The 20,541-nt window shown below is 33.5% G+C and overlaps 1 protein-coding gene across 19 annotated transcripts in view; it reads right to left on the minus strand.

Annotated features, from left to right (window-relative positions):
* Positions 1 to 3,190: 3,190 nt before the first annotated feature.
* LOC143904675 (uncharacterized) overlaps positions 3,191 to 20,541 on the minus strand; it is a 132,856-nt gene continuing 115,505 nt past the window's right edge. For 17 of the 19 annotated variants that reach the window (XM_077419497.1, XM_077419501.1, XM_077419498.1 and 14 more), the window contains 4 exons: positions 15,686 to 16,072; positions 10,064 to 10,336; positions 9,368 to 9,627; positions 3,191 to 8,680 (listed from right to left, as the gene is read on the minus strand). In XM_077419497.1, the coding sequence (XP_077275623.1) occupies positions 8,255 to 8,680; positions 9,368 to 9,627; positions 10,064 to 10,336; positions 15,686 to 16,072 (1,346 nt within the window). In that variant the 3' untranslated portion in view covers positions 3,191 to 8,254. The remainder of the gene's footprint in view (positions 8,681 to 9,367; positions 9,628 to 10,063; positions 10,337 to 15,685; positions 16,073 to 20,541) is intronic. The other 2 variants (XM_077419514.1, XM_077419515.1) reach the window with 1 other exon arrangement.

The raw sequence follows: 20,541 nt of genomic DNA on the forward strand, positions 1-20,541 counted from the left end.
ACGGTTTTATATGTAATATTATTTACTTTCGAGAGACAGTAACAATAAAAAAAAATAACATATATTTCATTTATATATGTATTTTCGTTTACATTTCTCAACATTTTATCAACGAAATAATAAACAGAGTTTTTTGTCCTAAATAACATTACCGTTTTTCTTTCTTCAAATATACCCTAGAATTCCAAAAAATCCTGATTTTACCATACTAAGTGTATACGCTACCCAGTGTACTAAGAGAGAGAGGGACAGCAATGAGAGAGGGAAAGAGGGAGAGGGAGGGAGGGAGGGGGAGAGAGAGAGAGAAAGAGAGAGAGAGAGAGAGAGAGAGAGAGAGAGAGAGAGAGAGAGAGAGAGGAATAAATGGGTGCATGCAAATTACATACATAGAGAAAGGAATAATAATACGAGAGATATCTGTCCTTGTCTAACGAGGCATCTGTACGCGACATATCTGGTCAAAGCTCGTTCTTTGAAACGGCTTCATAGATCGCAAAATCCTTTTACAGGAGTAAAGTTTAGGTACTAATGAAGGGTGGGATTGTAAAATAATTAGTAATAATTAAAAAAAATGTAAAATTGCCTAACGAGCATGGGCCCGATTCTCTAACGAGAAACATATGCGCAAACACTGCTCTAACAGAAAGGCTGCAAATTGATTTGCTCTCTGTCGCACAGTTTGTAGCCAATAAGCTTGCAGCTTTTCTGTTAGAGCAGAGTTTACGCATACGTTTGTAGATAGAAAATCGGGCCCCATGGCCCCATATCTTTCAAAGCTCGTTCTTTGAAACGGCTTCATAGATCGCAAAATCCTTTTACAGGAGTAAAGTTTAGGTACTAATGAAGGGTGGGATTGTAAAATAATTAGTAATAATTGAAAAAAAATGTAAAAATGCCTAACGCGATATCTGTACCACATATCTTTCAAAGCTCGTTCTCTGAAACGGCTTCATAGATCGCAAAATCCTTTTACAGGAGTGAAGTTTAGGTACTAATGAAGGGTGGGATTGTAAAATAATTAGTAATAATTGAAAAAAATGTAAAAATGCCTAACGAGATATCTGTATCATATATCTGTCCTGTTCGATTGCTGTGTAGAAACCAGACAATGTAGCCAACCCAGAAACTGCCCACAGCTGCGTGCGCCATCTCGCCATCTCTCGCAAGATCCGTGAACTACTGTTGTGACATAATTGCTGCTCTGCGTGAATATTTTTGTGAAAAATATACACGATCGTTTCAAAGCTCTCATTTTTATTCCAGGCTTTCAATCTCAATTTCAAAGGTACGTTATTGTTTGTGGACGTCTTCTGAAGGGTGGGAAAGTTTAATTTCGTACATATTACGTATACAACTGTTTATATCAGAAAATAAGGTTTTGAGGTGACAGCATTTTAAAATTTTTTTCAATTATTACTAATTATTTGACAATCCCACCCTTCATTAGTACCTCTACTTTACTCCTGTAAAAGGATTTTGCGATCTGTAAAGCCGTTTCAAAATGAGAGCTTTGAAATGAATTGTCGGTAATTTGGATGGCTTTAGCATCCCCTTAACTTGTGACGACGCGACGCGTGACGCGCTCAGTGGAAACTCAGCCTAACACTTTCGCGCAATTAGAAGACGATTTGCAATTCGTATCCAGCACTCTAACTCTGTTGCGATGAAAAGCTGTCTTGCTAATCGATAAAAATTCATATTTTCAATAACGATTATTCATTTTCCTTCTACGTACTTTCGTCAACGGAAAAGATGAGAATATAGCGAAAACATAGAATATATTTTATAGACTACGTATATAGTCCGCTCGGACAGCCTTTTCACGGCTTTCCTTATCTAAATAATAGAAAAGTCAAGCTCATCATTATATGTAAAGCAATATGGGAAGAACAATGGTCACAAAAGGAGCAAAATGAGGGAGTTATATCTCTCCATTTTTTTTACCTAACTATATTTCTAATCTTTATTTCTGACAATGAATCTTTGACTTTTACACACAGGACTTCACATTCGTCTGAATTATAAGTTTCTAGAACTTTATTTAATAGCTTTTGGATAAAAAAAATTGGACTAACGCATTCTCACCTCCAAACGAAGAATAAATTTATAAACATCTTTTTTAACCATCAACTTTTAATTCGTTGCTTTTTCTGTTTGCGATTTAACGTTTAAATATCTCAATTTTTATACGCGCGACAATGTTGTTTCTGATCTTTGTCGCGGCCTTTATCGACCTCTAGGCTTATATTGGTTTGTTTATTTTAAATTTAAACTTTTTCAATTTATGTCTTCTGTTTTTGTATATATTATGTAACTTCCTTTTAATTGTTAGCTTTTTTATTCTCTTTACTTTTTGATTTTATTTCTCATTTTATATAATTAATTTTATGTTTGTGCCATGCTGAAGAAGACTTAAATTAGTACAGTCGAAACGTTTACATTGTTTTCTTAAGTATCGAAAAATAAACTATATAGATCGCTTCAATTATAACTCCTTATTTGTTCGTATTATGGCTATTGAGTATTGACTTTCCCATATTGCTTTCCTTATCTACATTTTCATCACGATAATCATGTGTGCTTAGATTAGAATACGAAAAACCGTGTGTTCGGAAACGAGAATAATATACATTCATATAGTATATGTAATTAGCTAACTATATTAATGAACGCATGCTCCGTTGGCAACTTCCAGACACAGAAGAGGTCTTATCGTTTGAAAAAACGATATCTCGCAGTTTGATATTTTAATTTTAAGAGGGACTTACAAATAAATTTATCGAATTGATTGGAATGGCTCAATATTAATGAAGATGTTATAACGATGAGGACATGCGATGTAACGTTCTGAAAATCACAGAACAGGTCAGCTTCTCGGGTACTCGGGCGGGCAGTGTAAGCTTGCTTACTTCTGAAATACTTCGTCAACGTTTGATAAAAAAAACGTCGGTTACAAACCGCATATAGACTAGATGGTTTCAATAGCTTTACTTATGTCGAATCACCACTGCGAAATGAAAAGCAGAAACATCTGCCTCATTTGAATCGAAAAAACACTCTTAAATTAAATATCGCTGTCGTATTTTAAGATGACGATCAGCTCTATAGACTGGTTTACGAGAAAGAGAAGTCTTAAATAACGTGAAGTAGAACAAGATAAAGTTAAGTGAAACAAAATAAAAAATGTATATAGAGTATAATAAAAACATTTATTTTCAATATTTTTGTGATGGTAAATTTATTGGTATTTAGTAGAAGGAATTTGTAGTGATAAAAGGACTTTCTGTCTCTGAATTGATTAACACTTCTTATTGAACAGATCAGCGTGAGCAAAGCTAACGACACAACGTTCAACCCAAATGCCAAGCAGAATGCCAAGTGGGTATTCGCGATAAAGGGTGCAAAAGAGCAATAATCGCATTGGAATCGCATCGGCATTATCGGCAAATGAATTTGGGGTCGCAGCCAGCCCTTTCATTATCACTCGAATGATATTGTGAAGCGTTCGTGTCTGTGGTATAATAATCGGTAACGATGACAATTCCTATCAGGGGAAATTGAAAATCCAAATGAAAGAAAACGACATTTAAAGGACGCCGTGACACATTTAAAAGAGTTGTTCCAATCTTTTAATCTTTTCTTTGGATATATCTCAGACGTCCTTTATAGATGTCTCTTGTGCAATTTTAAAAGGGACAAGTCGTCGACATTTTCTTCATATATAAGTAGCCCGGGAGAATTGTCTCGAGTTTCACGAATCGGAATCGCGCGACTTATTATTCTAGGTATCGTGCTTTTTTATTTATTTATTTTTTTAATTCAATATTTCGCTAACAATTCTTTCAACGTTGAATAAGAATACTTAATTTCTGCGTTATAATTCGCGACATCAAAAGCCGAAAGGCAAAGGTACAAAAAAGATCACACTCTCACTCAATGAAATGTTTGAGTAATCCATCGCATTCCTACATGTTAAGTAAAAAATTATTCTCTGAATGAAAAATTAGGCCAATCTTTTACGCAATGGACTTTCAGCGGGAAGCGCTACTGTGCGATTCGTGCAGATGTAATGTGTCCTCATGGTTTTCAGATTTTTTCTTATTCTCCAAATAACTTCGGAATTATTGAGTGAGAAAAATAAAATATTAAATATTAAAAGCAACAAGCGCTGTAAATATTTTCCATTCGTGGACGTTCATACACATAAAAGAAAAATTTAAATCACAAAAGGGGAGATTTTCGACGATGCGTCTCTCTCCATGAAACACAAGATATAAATATAATTGTTGTTGTTTGCAATCAAATGCTAAAACGGACGTAAGAAAATTAAATTAAATTGAAACCGAAACTTTATTCTTTTATATTATTGCATCGTGATATAAAATCTAGGATTCACTGATCGATTTGAAGCTTCCACAACAGCTAAATCTTTAGATGCGCTGGATGAAACTTGTCCTATCAGCCCGAATCCTTATGTCTTATCCGTCAGGTTCCTCGTTAAAGTTGTTTACTCCGGTTTTCATTCGATCCTCTCATATACAGCGACGTCTTGTGTATTATTATTTAGTATCATTATCATTATTATCGTTATATAATATGCTGCTTCACTACGGTTGATTGGCTTTTGGACGTGGAACTGGATGGAGTGTGGTGTATACCATATGCGCGCGTGAAAGAGACAGAGAAAAGCTTTAAAGTTATCTTCTTTCTGTCTCACGGCGTTCTTGAACGAGAACGAGCGAGTGTTCCCTGAATATTTTTCGGTTTATTCATCCGACTGTGGGTGATGAAAATGGAGTAAATTATCTACAGTCAAAACGTCAAAATTATATGCTTAAACACAAAGAAAATATATTAATATCTCTTCTTTTTCTTCATTTAAATTTATTCATATTTAAAGAAGTCTAAGTTATTTATTTGCATTCTTTGCCAGATATCACACGCTGTTTTTAATAATAAACATGTCTGTGATATTTATCGCGAACGAAGAATCAAAGAATTCTCGCTCGTCGTCGATCTCCGGGTCTAGATCTTTTTCGCTGTCGTTTTGTTTTTCTTTTTTTTTTTTAAAAAAGAACATATGAAAGAATATATATTTACGTAAGAAATCAGACGGAACGTATAGCATGCAGAGCGGATAGGTAGCGTTCATCATTCTTTTTCAGTTTTTCACTTTCATTCTCTCTCGACTTCGATTTGCCATCGATTTATAAATTTGCGCATTCTCGATGAATTTGATGTTTCGATCAATCGAGTATACCACCAAATCACACGTCGTTATCATCATTATTATCACTATATCGCCATCGTCCGTATCTTTCTCTTCTTTTTCGTTATCATTATCACATATACATAGCGACACACTTTGTGTTAATAAATCTTAATCGTGAAGACGTTCAATGCGCTATGTAACTCTGTGTGAAAAAACACTATGTAAACTTCACTACAGTAATTCATTTCCTTTCGTAAAAGTGAAGACTAAATTGGGCCGTGAATTTTTTGGAACTACGGTTGTGACTCGCATCTCCCGACCATTTGCGCCGCGACACACGGTAAATAATGAAGCGGAAATTAATCGTTTTCGAGTTTCAAAATGTTTTTTTACTACAACACTATTTGGCGAATTTAATTACCCGATTTTTTTTACATTACTTGCAATTACTAAGCTTGTGATTGTTTTTATTTCAACTTTCTGGTAATTTATATATTTTCTAGGGTAAAATTCTAAACAAAACCTTTATCTACTTTGCACGTTCCTGTTTGATTTCTTGGAATATAATCACTGTGCATTGTACTTTGTCACGAAAAAGTATCGATCCTTTAAATAATTAATCGATGCTGTGTTCTTAAATAAAATTTAGAATTGTTAGAAATAATTTACATATGGCGTAGAAAAAGTTTTTAAAACCATATTTTAAAAGCGATCAAGAGGAATCATTTATTTTCTTTCAGTGAGGAAATTAACAATAACAAAGTTGTCCATAAAATCGCGTGCGAAATGATCGAGATGCGGTTTGAAGCAAGCTCTTTCGTAGCGACAATACGCGCGTTAAGAGATCTTCTCTCGATCTTTTCTCGAAAGAAGCTAGTTCACGGTTCTGCCAAGGATTCCACAGAGATGCCTTCAATCTATATATAATTTTCGGTAGTCTTTTGCGTAAAAATAAACAAAGGAAATAGTTGACTTCGAAAAATTTCAAAACCAATATACATAATAAAATAGATAAAAAATATAAAAATAAATATATAGATAACAAAATAAATAAATAATTTAAATATATTACATTAAAATAAATATGCAAAGATTGACTACTTCGATTGTAACTAGATTATTATAGTTACTTTACCGTAAAATATTTATGTATAATTATTTTGTCTCACAGACTACTTAATTATATATATATATATATATATATATATATATATAAACAGAATAATATTTAATAATTCGATTTGAGAAATCCTCAGAGATGCCGAACTTTGTTTACAACCCGCGAGTGCGATAATATCCCATAATTGTATACATAGATGTATACATACCAATAATTGTATATTCCATATATAGACTTATATAAAACGCACGAAGCGGTTATTCGAAAGCTACTCGTTTCCCGATTTTATTTATTTATAGCGACAAGCCGTTTCTGTACCTGTCGGCTCGATACTTGGCTTCGAGTTTTATCAATGGAAAAAGAATTCGGACTTAACTATGTGGATCCCGCGTGTTACGGGGGATCATTTTAATATCCTATATAACGTTAATGTTTTTCATGTAAATGTATATTCGTTTAGATACCGTCTCTATGTCAATGAGTGAGCGTGCGTCTATGTGTTTGTGTATGCGTGTGTCATGTGTACAATAAATAAAAGAAAATTTACACAACTCAATTTTGTTGGTATAATTTTGCACGAAGAAAAAACATGATGCTGCAACGTGTTGCAGCATCATATTTTAATACGAATAAAAACAATTTCAATAGAAACACTTTGCGATATAGAATATTTTTTATGCTTCGTATAAAATTATTCCAAGATAGGACATAAATATTTTTCTTATCCATTGTATGTAACTCATACAATTGTGTTTTGTTTATATTTTTTATAATCTATGAGACCTTGCGATAAGATCACTAATCAGTCGAAGGATGAAAATAAGACACAAATGTATTTTCTGTGTGTATACGATTGTACATGTCTGTGTATAGCGTGTGTTATAGATGTAATTGTCTATTTGTTTGTATATGCAAGCGCGTGTAAGTGTTAGATGATTACGTTCCTCGAGTCATTCCTCGAAGTTTGAAACGAGACCGACGCGCAACCTGCACGCACCGTCGTCGTATAAGCTTCTCAACATCAATCCTTCACCCTGACATATCCTTATCTAGAATTACTTTTCTCTTTTCGTTTTTACTAATGATGCGACGATCGCGAATTCACGACGCTGTCCTACAGTCTGTCTTTTGAGGAGAAAGAAGCTTTGTTATTAAATATTAAAGGTAATTTAACTCGAGCTTCCACGCCTTTTCGTGTTTCCGTCTCCATATCTCAAAATCTGAGCTTGCTCAATTTAAAAAATTTAGATGATCATCATTTTAATCGTTTTGACTGTATGCTTCCCAGACAGCACGTTATGTCCAAAATCGGGACATAAGACGTCTTAAAGATGTCTTAAAGATGTTTTTAAGATGTTTTTGGACACGGTGCTGTCTGGGTTGTCACATAGTAGTCCTTAATAAATAAGTAAATAGATTACAGATTGCAATTTTAACGTTCATTTTAATGTTAAACTTATTCGTTCTTTTTTCTGTCTTTCAAAGATCTCTTCTCTTGTTCGTACTGATAATTGTTTTTTCATACATTTCAATTTGTAATCAGTATACATGATTCTTTCAACCCCTGCAAGTCTGAAATCTTGAATATTTTCAGAATTGGCAATACATTCTGACATAAAAAAAAATTTAATTCTCGAAAATATTGAATTATCAAAGTGGCGTTCAGTCGAGAAAATTCACCATATCGAGGACATCATATCTTGCTTCTTTTTCCCCCTTTTGCTCTCACGTACAACATATATTTTTCTGAGCAGCTACAAGCTACGAAAGCACACGTGGACAGACCAATCGACGATAGGACATAGCAGAATGGGACAATAACCTTCTCCCGGAAAGGGCCGTCCTGCCCTGTCAAGACAAGAAACTTTTCGTAATTCTTCATCAAAGCGTCCTCTTCCTCTTTCTTTCAAAGAGCACTGCTTTTAATTCTCCGCGCCGTTGCCTTTTCCCCAGAACTTGTCGAAGCGATTTCGCGCTTTCTCCAAGACGTCGCTCGCTGATGAACGTTGCGCTGAGCCCGGTACCACTGCCGGTGCCTCCAGAACGTGGTAACCACTCGCGGTGCTACCTCCTATGCCAGTGGTACCGCCGACGTTGCCACTGCCGCCGCCACCTTGAGACGACGACTCGGCCTCGAGAACGCGGTAACTCTGCTGCTGCGACGCGGGCGACGTCGAAGACGTCGTCGTCACCGGCGCCGTCGTGATCGCCACCGGTGTGCCACCCTCCCTTTTGCTTTCCACCTCGAACGTCGGATCTTCCAAGCGTCTCAGGTTCGCGCCCGGCATCGATTTTATCGACAATTCCGGGCTCTGTCGCTCTTTCGTCTCCTCGACGTCAGTGACCTCCTACAATTGAATGTGAGAAGAATTATCGCAAATTACAACGTCTCTTATAAAGGCTTAACAATTGTCGTTTTACGTATGCATACTATATTAATGTAATATAAATTAGATTGTCAAATTAAGGAAAGCGCCATTAAGCAGTCCAACGGTACAGGAGTGGATCTTGGATGAATAAATATTATTCGCGTGAAATTTACGTGCAATTTTTCGTCTTAGCAAATCACGCGCTGTTACTTAAAACGCAGTCTCAATCAAAGTTAGAAAAGCACAATCACATAATTAAATTGATATCAATTTAAATCATATAACTATTAAAATGTATAATAGTAATACAGGAAATATAGAATTTGTTGCGAAAAATTACATTCCCATCTAGGATTATTAAGGTAAAATTAATTTTTAAAAATCAATAAAAAGATTCGGAATATTTCGTGTTTTATTTTGACATAAAATATATTTTGCGATAAAATATGAAATGTCTCGTAAAATATTCATCTTTTGATGACCTTATCTTAATATTTTCATGCTTATGCGCATGATAATAAAATATCGAAAGAAAACATGTATCTACATTTAAAAGAAAGTATGCGATTTGTGTTGTGTGTGTGTGTGTGTGTGTGTGTGTGTGTGTAAGGAAGAAGGGAAGGACCGAGGAAAAAAGAACATATCCAAAGATATATAGTTTCTGACCTTTTCATCCTTCGTAGGTAATACGTCCTGCACGTTCGTGGGCAGCGGACTATCTCTCTCCGAGTCCAGGTCCTTGTGTCCATTTATACCGCTAAAACTACCGAGCGAAACGCTCTCGCTCTCAGGTGACTTGTAGCCGGAGTGCTGGGAATGCTGCGACTTGTGCTGAGCCGCGAGTTCCGGCGGTGCTGATTGCGGCGCTGATGGTAACGAGGATGGTGCCCACGTCTTTGCCTCACTATGTGGACGCGTTAGAGGTTCTTCGAAAGAAGCAAATAGAATTTTAATCGTGATAATCACTTAAATATCACCTGTCACGTTATTAATATACCTACTTTATGCTAAATCATAGGCAACGCCATTATTTTATACATAGTACTTTTGGTGAAAGGGCAACCTCTCTCTCTCATCAAAATTTCAATGATAATATACATATATTATCAAGGATATGGCTCTGAGTAACATTCAAGTTAGCCATCAAGTTAGGTAGAGCACCACGTATATCAAGGTCATTGAAATCAGTAAGGTTGCCACTAATATGCAGTTCTACCGTATTTTTTTCCAAATATATGCTTTTTATACGACACTTATAGATTTACGACGTATGAAAAATAACGCTAAATAAACTTTTCAAGGGTACAAGTAATTTCCTCGAACTAAACAAGTTACAATTTTATGGTTTTGCCGTGCTTTTACCTTCTCGGACATTTTGCGTAACGGTAAAGGTCTTGCCGGTGTCGAGGGGTACGGTCCAGTTCACGGGTTCCGGCGAGCGCATGATCATCTGCTCCGGCGATTTCACCCTCGTCGGCTCCGGCGGGCTTTTCACCACCGGTTCGTCGTCCAACCAGGGACTTCCTTGGGTGACAGGCGCTGGCGCCACCGCCTTTTTCGTTTGCGACGGTGGTGTCGAGGCGACACTTGAATCCCCGCCGGTGACATCCCCGTTTACTTGAGGTTCCGCCGTCACTAGAACGTGTGGAACGAACCGCTTTATCGTCGACGTAGATGATCGTTCTAACTTCCCACCCCCCCGTGTTCCCCGAAGCTTGCACTCGATGATGAGTCGAACTATCGCTATTGATTCGTATAATACGTGCCCTACCCTTGATAATCCTATTTATTTATTATCAAATAATATGCGGACATCACTAATGTTCGAGATTTCGATTATTGCAGTGCGATTTAGTTCGAGATTTGCAGTTAAATTTGAAAATTTCTATAACTTGAGAAAGTGTTAAATTTCAAAAGTCACAACATCGGGCGCGAATTGTATCTCACCATCGTCGCAGCGGCAAAGTTGCAGTTGTATTTGTTCTTGTTAACTGAATTCAACGTATTTGGAATGTTTATTTCTAATGTGAGTTGCAAAAATTGTTGCGGAGTGCTGTATACGAAATTAGACTGGACGATGTCATTAACGTAACTTCGGTACATCCGAAGCAAAGCGTTGGCGAATATCAATTACGGATGACGAGGGAATCAATCTTTTCGCTGCGGTATCTTACAAGTTATCGAAATATATATTAATTAAGATAAATTTATTCAACAATTTATCCATTTACTCAGTTATAATATAAATCTATAATTAATTATTTTATTTGTTATAAATATATAATTATTTACTCAAGTCTTGAATTGATATATATGTATCAGTACTATAATAAATCTGGTAATGATAGACAAGCATGTATGTACATCAGTTGATGAGGCAGCAAAAGGATGAATGAAAAACGCTTAAACTATCGTTCACCGAGACAGTACAGTCTTTTACACGTGTCATTGGAATGAATATTGACCAACATTGAAAGTGCTAATTGTTCTACGCTGCTGCGACGAGATATCTTTATCCTCTTATCAATACGTAGGAAATGTCGAATTCCTTGAGATATTTTTACATGTTGTTTTTCATACCCCTGAGGGGATTAAAAGATTTAATGTCGGCATCGAGTGCAGCCAACTCTCGAGCGTGAGTAAAGAATACAAGAAGGCCACTAATAACGTATATCCCGTAAAGTACATTGACGACTTGACGTATTTTCAAAATGCAATATATAAAGATACGCAACAATACATACACAGCTACACAGATATGGGGAGAGAGATGGGGGGGGGAGAAAGAGAGAGAGAGAGAGAGAGAGAGAGAGAGAGAGAGAGAGAGAGAGAGAAGGGAAAGGCGGAAGAAAAAAAGAGAGGAAGGAGGGAGGGAGAAAGGGAGATATCTTCTATAACAAAGCACTCCGATCGATTTGGCAAAGTTCTCTCAGACTATTGACTATTGCATCGTTTTGATTTTTTCTAGTTTCGCTTATTTAACAGTTTTACTCATGGATGTTATTCTCGTTATTCCAACAAAGTAAAGAATGAATGTTCTTCTCTTGGTAAGGAGCTTTTGTTCTCTTACACATGATTACAAAAACACAAATTTCAATTTAATCCTAAACCTTATCCTTATTTTGGAAATTTTAACAAATCTCCTTTATTGAAGTATCTGAAAATAATAGACTTAATTTATTAAGCTGTTGGAATTAAACGTTAAAACAATTTGAATATAATTATTTCAGTTCTCTTGAGTTTGTCAATTATTATCGACATAATACATTATACATATATAGGTATTATGTAACAACAGCCAGAGTCGAAAGTAAATGATGAAACAAATACGTTTGGAAAATAATTGAGTCAATCTGCAAAAGATATATCACAAAAAAATCCTTTTATTAAAAGTGTAACCCCTCTTGTTATATGCTTTTACGAAGGTTGTTTGAAATGTTTCTTAAATGACAATGAAAACATCATCTTTTTGAGTTCAAATGCATTTTTTTCCCAACATAATCCCTTTTGTACTTCATCCAATGTTTTTCTAATGCAGTTATATAGCTTAATTTATTCGACTCCTCAAAATAGCTATCTACAGTCTGAATTATCTCTTTGTTTGATGCAAAACGTCTATCTTCGAGTCATTTTTTCATATTTGGAAACAAATAAAAGTCGCACGAGGCCAAATCTAAATAGGCGGATGTGGCAGCAATTCGAAACTCAATTTATGAAAAGAATTTGATCACTGTTTGATTACTAAATTTCAGTTCTTTCCATTTTTCTAGAAATATCAAACACAACAACTTTCAAGCATTATCAAACAGAAACTAGGTACTTGACAGATTGACTTGTTATGACAATCTTACAAAAGATGAAACTATCCACTAAATTCAAAATTATACGAAAAATCACAGTATCTATGTATAACTTAAGGACGTTCTCTCGTCCTTATACTAGAGACAATCGATTTTCTTAGGATTTTCTTGAATCTGTGAATATACGTTAATTTAGGTGTGCTTTATGCGTGGTATAAATTTCAGTACCTCTTCCGGTATATAAAAAATCAAGATACTGAGCTTTAAAGTTTCAACTTTTACTAATGAAAAGGTTTTCCAGGCCAAACGGTAAGAGATACGAGGTTGGTCAAAAGGACCAAAGTTGCTCCTCTCGTCGAGTTCTATAAGGAAAAAATGCCAAAATTAAAAAAATTAATTAACAAAATTTTTTTTGAAACTTTGAGGCTCAGTATCTTTATTTTTTATACCGGAAGAGGTATTGAAATTTATACCACGCATAAAGCACACTTAAATTAACGTATATTCACAGTTTCAAAAAAATCCTAAGAAAATCGATTTTCTCTAGTATAAGGACGATAGAACGTCCTTAAGAAACTTTTTGAACAATCTTCGTACATTTGCAAAATTTCCCATTATCGGAAAATTTTATCCTACTCTACATAGAGAGATTCGCAAATAGTGCAATTTGTTTTATGCAGAAGAGCAATATACATGTATATATTGCCTAGTATGACGAAATGTTTCCGCATCCGATAAAGTGTGATATAAGATAATAAAATCGTTTATTGTATGTTCATAGTCACTAATATGTTTTCTAGTTTTCAAAAGATTTCAAGAGTCTCAGTACAGAGAAGTTTCTCTGCGAGAACAATTTATCAGCATTTTTGGATGGAGATAAAAAGCGTTGAAAAGTAATTTTAAAGAATATTAAAGAGTACTAGTTAGTCCTAGTCAAGATTCCTATATGCAAGTTTTGGATAAGATATACTAGATAAATTGCAACGCAAAAAGATAATTATGTCTGACAAAATTAATGGATTCATAAACATTTCCATGCATGAAAGCACTACTGTACATTTCTCCATAATGTAGATTTGGTTTATCATGCTTTGTCCTGTGCTGATTCTTTGATCGATTCAAGGAGGATTTTCATAAAGAATGCGAAAAATGTAAATGTACGTATAAGATAAAGAAATGTATAGTATGTATATATTTAGGAATAAATTGTTGTGGAACACAAAATAAGTCGGAAATGCGTCGATAGAGCGTCGAGTATCTAAGTCAATTACAATACCACAAAACTCAGAGAAATCAGTTCGATAGAAAAATTTATATCACTAATCTTTATATTAATCTTTAAATTTCGATTTTAACAATGCATTTTTTTAAATTAACTATTTAACAGAATTTACTTTCTTTTTTTACATTCATTATAAAACAAAGTACAATTCATCCTCTAAATGTAATCTAGAAACTCATCTTTTCACATCTAAAAAAAAAAAGAGAAATTATATAGTGTTTTGTGCAATTATCATACACCCATCTTTCTTTTTACGCATACTAAATACGTGCCGCGTAAGAAGAAATCGCGTTATTTGGAGAAACCAGTTAAAAAATGGTGCTATCAGAAAAACTGAATTAAAACGAACGTACTTAAAATTTCTAGCTTAATATGCACATCCTCTTCGATAGAAGGTGCACATGCCATGTACATGATTTCTAACTTTATAGAAGGGAGGAAATATACACGCTGTTTTGTATCGAAATATACACGCTGTTTACATAATCGTTTGAAAAGAATAAAGAAAGGGTGAACGAATAACATATAAATGATGATCGTATCATGATTGACAATGACAACTCAGGCAACTTTCAGTACGAAAGCGCCCAAAAGCGAACGCAGCCATAGGCTGCGGTCCACTTGACGCTACAAATGCTTTGAAGCGTTCTTCTTCTCCTTCTTTCTTCATTGAAAGAAAGGAGCAGAAAAATGCTTCGAAGCATTTGTAACGTTAAATAGATCGTAAGTAACTATAATCATGTAATTATAGAATTCAAATACTAACTTCGCTAAATCGACACTCTTATCGTGCAACACGATAATAGACGGAGGCGTTGACTAAGGCGCACAGAGAAATGGAGAGAAAAAGAAACAGAAAAAAGGACAGGTCAGCGAATAAGAGAGATATATAGAGTGTCCCATTTTAATCAGTGCACTTGAATATCTCGAGAACTAAATGAGATATCAAAGTCCAGTTTTTTTTAAGGTTGTATGGTTTCGGGGAAATATATTTTGATAAAAGAAAGTTGATTTTGGACGGGACTGTCAAGGTGAAATAAAGATCAGCTTTATTTTTTTTAAATAAAACCTGAATTTTTTAGTCATCTATGTTTGTAACTCTTCTCACAACAAATAATTTCAATAAGCACTCATCAAAGATCATTGGGGATCATGAGAATGAATGATAAAAGCAGATAACTTTTTAAATAAACTGCGAGTTTATTAGTGGATACAACAAAAAAATGGGACACGTACGCAATTTTTTTCATTTGTATTGTTTTCTAATAAAGCAACGTTTATTTTACTAGTACAGGAAATATAAATTGTCACAATTTTCGGCTTGAACAATGAGAATTTCTGTCAATACCTCAAAGACATTATTTATTGGTAAGGAACTAATAATGAATCCAATGAATTAAAAACGCGCATTACAGAAGTATTCAAAAGCCATTAATAAATGCGATCTTTTTAACATCGTGTTAATCTCTGCATATGCAGTCAGTTTGAACATTAAAACATAAAACGTAGGTGTTTAAAAAATTATGGAATTTCATTTACAAAGTGAAGTTGACTTTTATCTCATCTTGACGCTTTCATTCAAAATCAAATTTTTTTTTATCAAAATGTATTCCCCTTGAAGCTATACAACCTAAAAAAATTGGACCTCGATATCTCGTTTATTAGATTTCGAGATATTCAAGCGCGTTTGATTAAAATAAGACGTTCTGTACATACAAAGATAAAAAAGAAAGATATCTTACATCAATCACAAAGTTACATTAACAATATATAGATACACAGAACACACGAGCACACGAAGCAAAGACACTGGCTAATGACTGGAAAAAGTTAAAAAAAAAATAGAGCAAGAGACTATAAACCGGGACTCTCTTTTTAGCCACGGCACAACATGCTACTTACTAGCTTGGACGGCGGTAGTAGCGGCTCGATTTGACGCGGATCGCGTATCGAGGGATGATTTGGATGATGGAACATCGCCGGCGGCTGCAGCCGCAGCTGCTGGATGGCCGCGGACCAGTTTTGCCTGAACCTCGTCATTCGCACCACGGCACCTTTGGCTTAAATCTTTAACGCCGCGCTCCGGCCTGGCCGCAGCGGCAGCGCCCGACGTAGGTGGGTGATGGACGGTCATATGAACCGAATACTTTACCGGGGAACGTTTTACCGGGGCGGTACTTGCGCTAATACTGTTAGCGGTAGTGACAGTGATGTTAGTGGTGTTGGTAGTGGTTGTGGGTTTGGCGTGATGAAGAGGGCGATGGGGAGGGGCGGTGGTCGCGAGGAAGGCTAGAACATATTGTACAAGAAACAGTACAATTGATGAATTGAGTTCTCTGGCCCGTATCTTGTGCGCGCGCATCTGTTTTATCGCAACGATTATTCCCACCGGAAGTCGAAATCGATCGTTAATCGAGAAAGTGATCCTTGGTGCCCTTTTGCTCTCGCGGGAGGAAAGCTTCCAAGGAAAAGTGATTGGTCTTTTTGCGAAACTTTTTTAATTGTCTTAAGAACATTTAAAAAAAATTTTTTTTTTAACAATACTTCGATATCGGCTTTTTAAATAATTATTTGATTATGTTGTCAAATTTTAAATATTAGCTTGTTGCTATACAAATTATATCTTATTGCCACTCAGAAGACAAACAAAGCTGGCGTCATTTTTCACGAAACTGACAACAAGAGCCGAGTTTGATTTACATAACTCATTTAAAATAAGATGAAAAATTTAAAATAAGTTTTGTAAAATAGGATGAGCTTCTTACTGGTATTGATATATTCTTTTACTGAAATATAATTGCAAAAAAATGTTAAGAATTGCATAATTAAATTGCATTAAATTGAAATATAAACTTATTTATAAATAATGTTAGAATGTGAATTTAAAAAAATATTTTCACTGGTTAGTTTTAAGAAAATTTATAATAAAGATGAAAATTTTGTAATAAAACCTAATAGAATACTCGATGAATACTGCATGTCATACAATTTTTAATAAAAATAATTTAAAAATATTAAGAATTAAACAAATCAATGTTTAATATATATTCAAAAATATCATATTAAAAGTATCATCAAAGATTTAAGTAATTTTATTATGATTTTTTATAACTGTGAAAAATAAAAATTTAATATAATATTTATGTCATCTAAAATATTCGATAGAGGAATATTTAATATTGTAAGTCTTCACATATCGCATATTTATAAACTTAATATTATTTAAAAGCTCTTGATTTTTGTATTTAATGAATTATCTTCCTCTTTCTTTAGCATAACATTTTTTCGTTTTCTTCCATTTCAATATGTTTCATTCTTCTCTGCAATTACTTTTTACCAATAAAAGCACTTTTCCACTTCGCATTCATTCTCAATAACTGTAAGTTACCAACTTTGAGTTTTTATTTATGCAACATTGCCAAGTAATTTTTTCCAACAATCAAAGGAGGATGTGCATTTTAGGCATTTTGAGTACGCAGGGATTGTTGTATTCATTTTTTTTTACAGTATCACTTGCTAAATTTGAGAAAAATGGCCAAAAAAATCGTAGGAAAAGTTAAACACATTTTCATACCGAAGAAAGTAAAACGGTTGATTTTATCACTTTCTCAAGCCATCTCAGCAAATTTCTCTTATATTTTTATTAAAATCGTGGCTTTACTTGTACTAAATAAAATTTTGTGATAAAGGCTATTATTGTAGAGTATCTATAAAATAAAATACTATGAATATAATAGAGCCTACAAATAAATGTTTCTCGTAACTCCTGTAACAGAGATTATGGATCTGACTTGGAAGTCATATGTCGTAACTAATTAGATGCTTTTATACGGTTTGTTTTTCATTTGCATTCAGCAAGTGATACTGATTGTGAATAACAAAAAGAATCCAACGAGTCCTGCGTGCTCCCCAAAATGCCTAAAATGCATACCGTCTTTTAACAATAAAATCTGTTTAAAAGAATATATTTTTAAGTTTAAAGTTTATATTTGACACTTCTGTATAAATGAACAGTTATACTCTATGTAATTATGTTTATAAAATTCTTCAAAAATTTATATATATTTATATTCTTTTCAAATACACTATATATATATATATATATATATATATATATATAATATTTAGGATTAATAAAATATCTGATTTCTTTTTATATGTAGAAGAGCGTTAGTCGTTACTTCCCTCTCATTGCCCATCTCAATCTTACAACCTTATTAACGTTTGCAAAATAAATCTAAGCGTTTGATATAAACTTCGATATATCAATATATTAATAATTTTGATTTTTCCCCCCTTCCCTTGATTGAGATAAACCTTGTACAAATCGGAGCATAATAGAATTCGCAATTTTTCACACTCAAAAGACATTTTTTCTAAACAAAAGCTATCATATATTTTTCTCGTTTATTTCGAAACTATCGACATCAGTATAATAATTTAAAAAATATGCTCAATTAACTTATATAAAATGCATCCCAAATAATTCTTATATGGTATTTTTCCATGTTATATTACTTTATATTATTATCACTTCATTATTTGTTATCACATTGAAAATTCAAATTCTATTTAACGAAAAGCAGGCATTATTATTTGTTATAATCTATCAAATATTGTCCAAACGAGGTTGCGACGCTTCTACAAAGTCTGGTCATGCTATTGGGGATTGATTGCTAAATGCAAGATGTAGGTGAACAGGTTGAAGGATATACAGGGTAGTGAAAATGTTCCGGGATGGTTGAGTGTCTCGTAAACAAGACATTAAAAAATATATAATATATATTTCCTATAAAAAGAGTAAGTTTCAAGTAAAGTTTCAAGAGATTTGATGATGTTATTCTGGTGTGTTCCCTGGTCTCCTTGCAGTGAGGTGTTGGCAAAAAATTTTAGTGAAAAAGTCAACAAAGTTGTAGCACAAAAGATATTTTCAACGTTCCTGCTCAAAGCGTATTCAAATGCCGCAACTTTGAAAATCGGCGCAGGTTACGCTAACCTAGTAAGTGTATTGAGGGTTAATAACCTGCATGAAAACATAACGGCAAAAAATTACTGATGAGATTACACTAATTCCTCAAGAAATGTTTAGAGGTGCGATTGCGTATTTATGATCAACTGATGCATTATTAACCTTATATTACAACGCTTCATACCTTAAAACATTTGTAGAAAACATATTTTTCAAAAATGCACATAATATTTACAAAGTATTCAATCGTTTCGCGAATTTTCGAAAACCTACTGAATTAAAACAATCATCTTGAATAGGTCCAAATATTTATCGAAGAAAAGAATGTCTTAAACAATAGTTGTTTATCTTTTTTTATATACATATTCTGTCTCCGCGCGCAAAGAAGTGCTAATTAACTCCTCTTCTTACTTAAGATTTTTTTACCCCAAAACCATAAAAAAGAACAAGGAACATAGATTTTTTCAAAAATGCATTGTTTACGCTATATTCAACTCAGAATATTTTCATCTCGAAGCCATCAAAATAAATTAATCGTTCGCCCTCGCTCGAATATACATAAGAACCTAATTGCAGTCGCGAAATGGATTGTACCATAAAATGTCATTTCTTATATGTATAACGACTAATCGCAGGGTGATGTCAGTTCTGGTCTCGTTATTTCATATTGCTCGAATGCAACGCGTTAATTAATTAGCCCAGTTCAATCAACGTCAATTGTAATGTGTCTTTTTTCCCAAAAGTCTGAATTATAATTAAAAAAATTTTATTTTTAAGTAAATTTTAATTATTGTTATCTCTTAACAATGACATAATTTGCGAAATAAAAATCAATTTAAAGCTCTGTATTTTATATAAAGTCTTTTAATAAAGTCTTTTTATAATATAGCAATTCACTGTTGTTACCTAAGCACAAAGTATGACTTTACATTTTCTCGTAAATTTATATTATTGTCTATATGTATTTTGTATTTGAGTCAAATGTACTTGATAAATACTCGAATGTAGGCACGTTTAAAATTTAGAGATTTAAATAATCTTAACCCGTAAGTGCTCAGGTGACTTTTTTTGACATAAGCGCTCACGTGAAGGTCAATTTGACCCACATTTTAGTTTATTTATATTTTATGTAAACAAAATTTTTCATTTTTATTTATAATTAATTATAAACTAAGACATGTTTTAAACAAAATAATAATTTTTAAGCAATAAAAATTTAAAGTCCATATTTTTAAAAATATTATTTCTCTACATAATCTATTTAGTTAATAACTGCACAGTTTGCAAGTTGTGCAGTAAATACAGACCTTTAAAATAATCAAATAAATTTTAATTATTATTGTACTTCAACTTAAAGTATAAACACATAGAACATAGGAGTATTATTTCAATAATATGATTGTTCAAAGCTAGCAATAGTTCTAAAATTAATATATTATCGTATCAGTTTTTTATAAGTACATGTTCGTCTGCTTGCATATTAATTTTTTATAGCAGATTGTCACAAAAATAATTAAAAATATCAACAAATAATTATTATTAAAAATAACTGAAAATTATTAACAGACAATATTTCAAAACAAAAATGTATTTATATTTATAAAAAAATATAAAAAAGAAGTGTGAACTAAAGTACTGTGAACTAAAAATGAGTTTTTTTTATAAATAATTATTTTTTTCTTATAATTAACAAATAAAATAAACAGTACGCTAAATTGAATCACAGAAAGTTATGTATGTACGTGTCTGGGGATTAAAGTAACCCAAGGAATATAAAACAAAATTACTG

The sequence above is a fragment of the Temnothorax americanus genome, unplaced genomic scaffold (assembly GCF_048541705.1).
Source record: "Temnothorax americanus isolate GAGA-0224 unplaced genomic scaffold, ASM4854170v1 Scaffold55, whole genome shotgun sequence".
Lineage (NCBI taxonomy): Eukaryota > Metazoa > Arthropoda > Insecta > Hymenoptera > Formicidae > Temnothorax > Temnothorax americanus.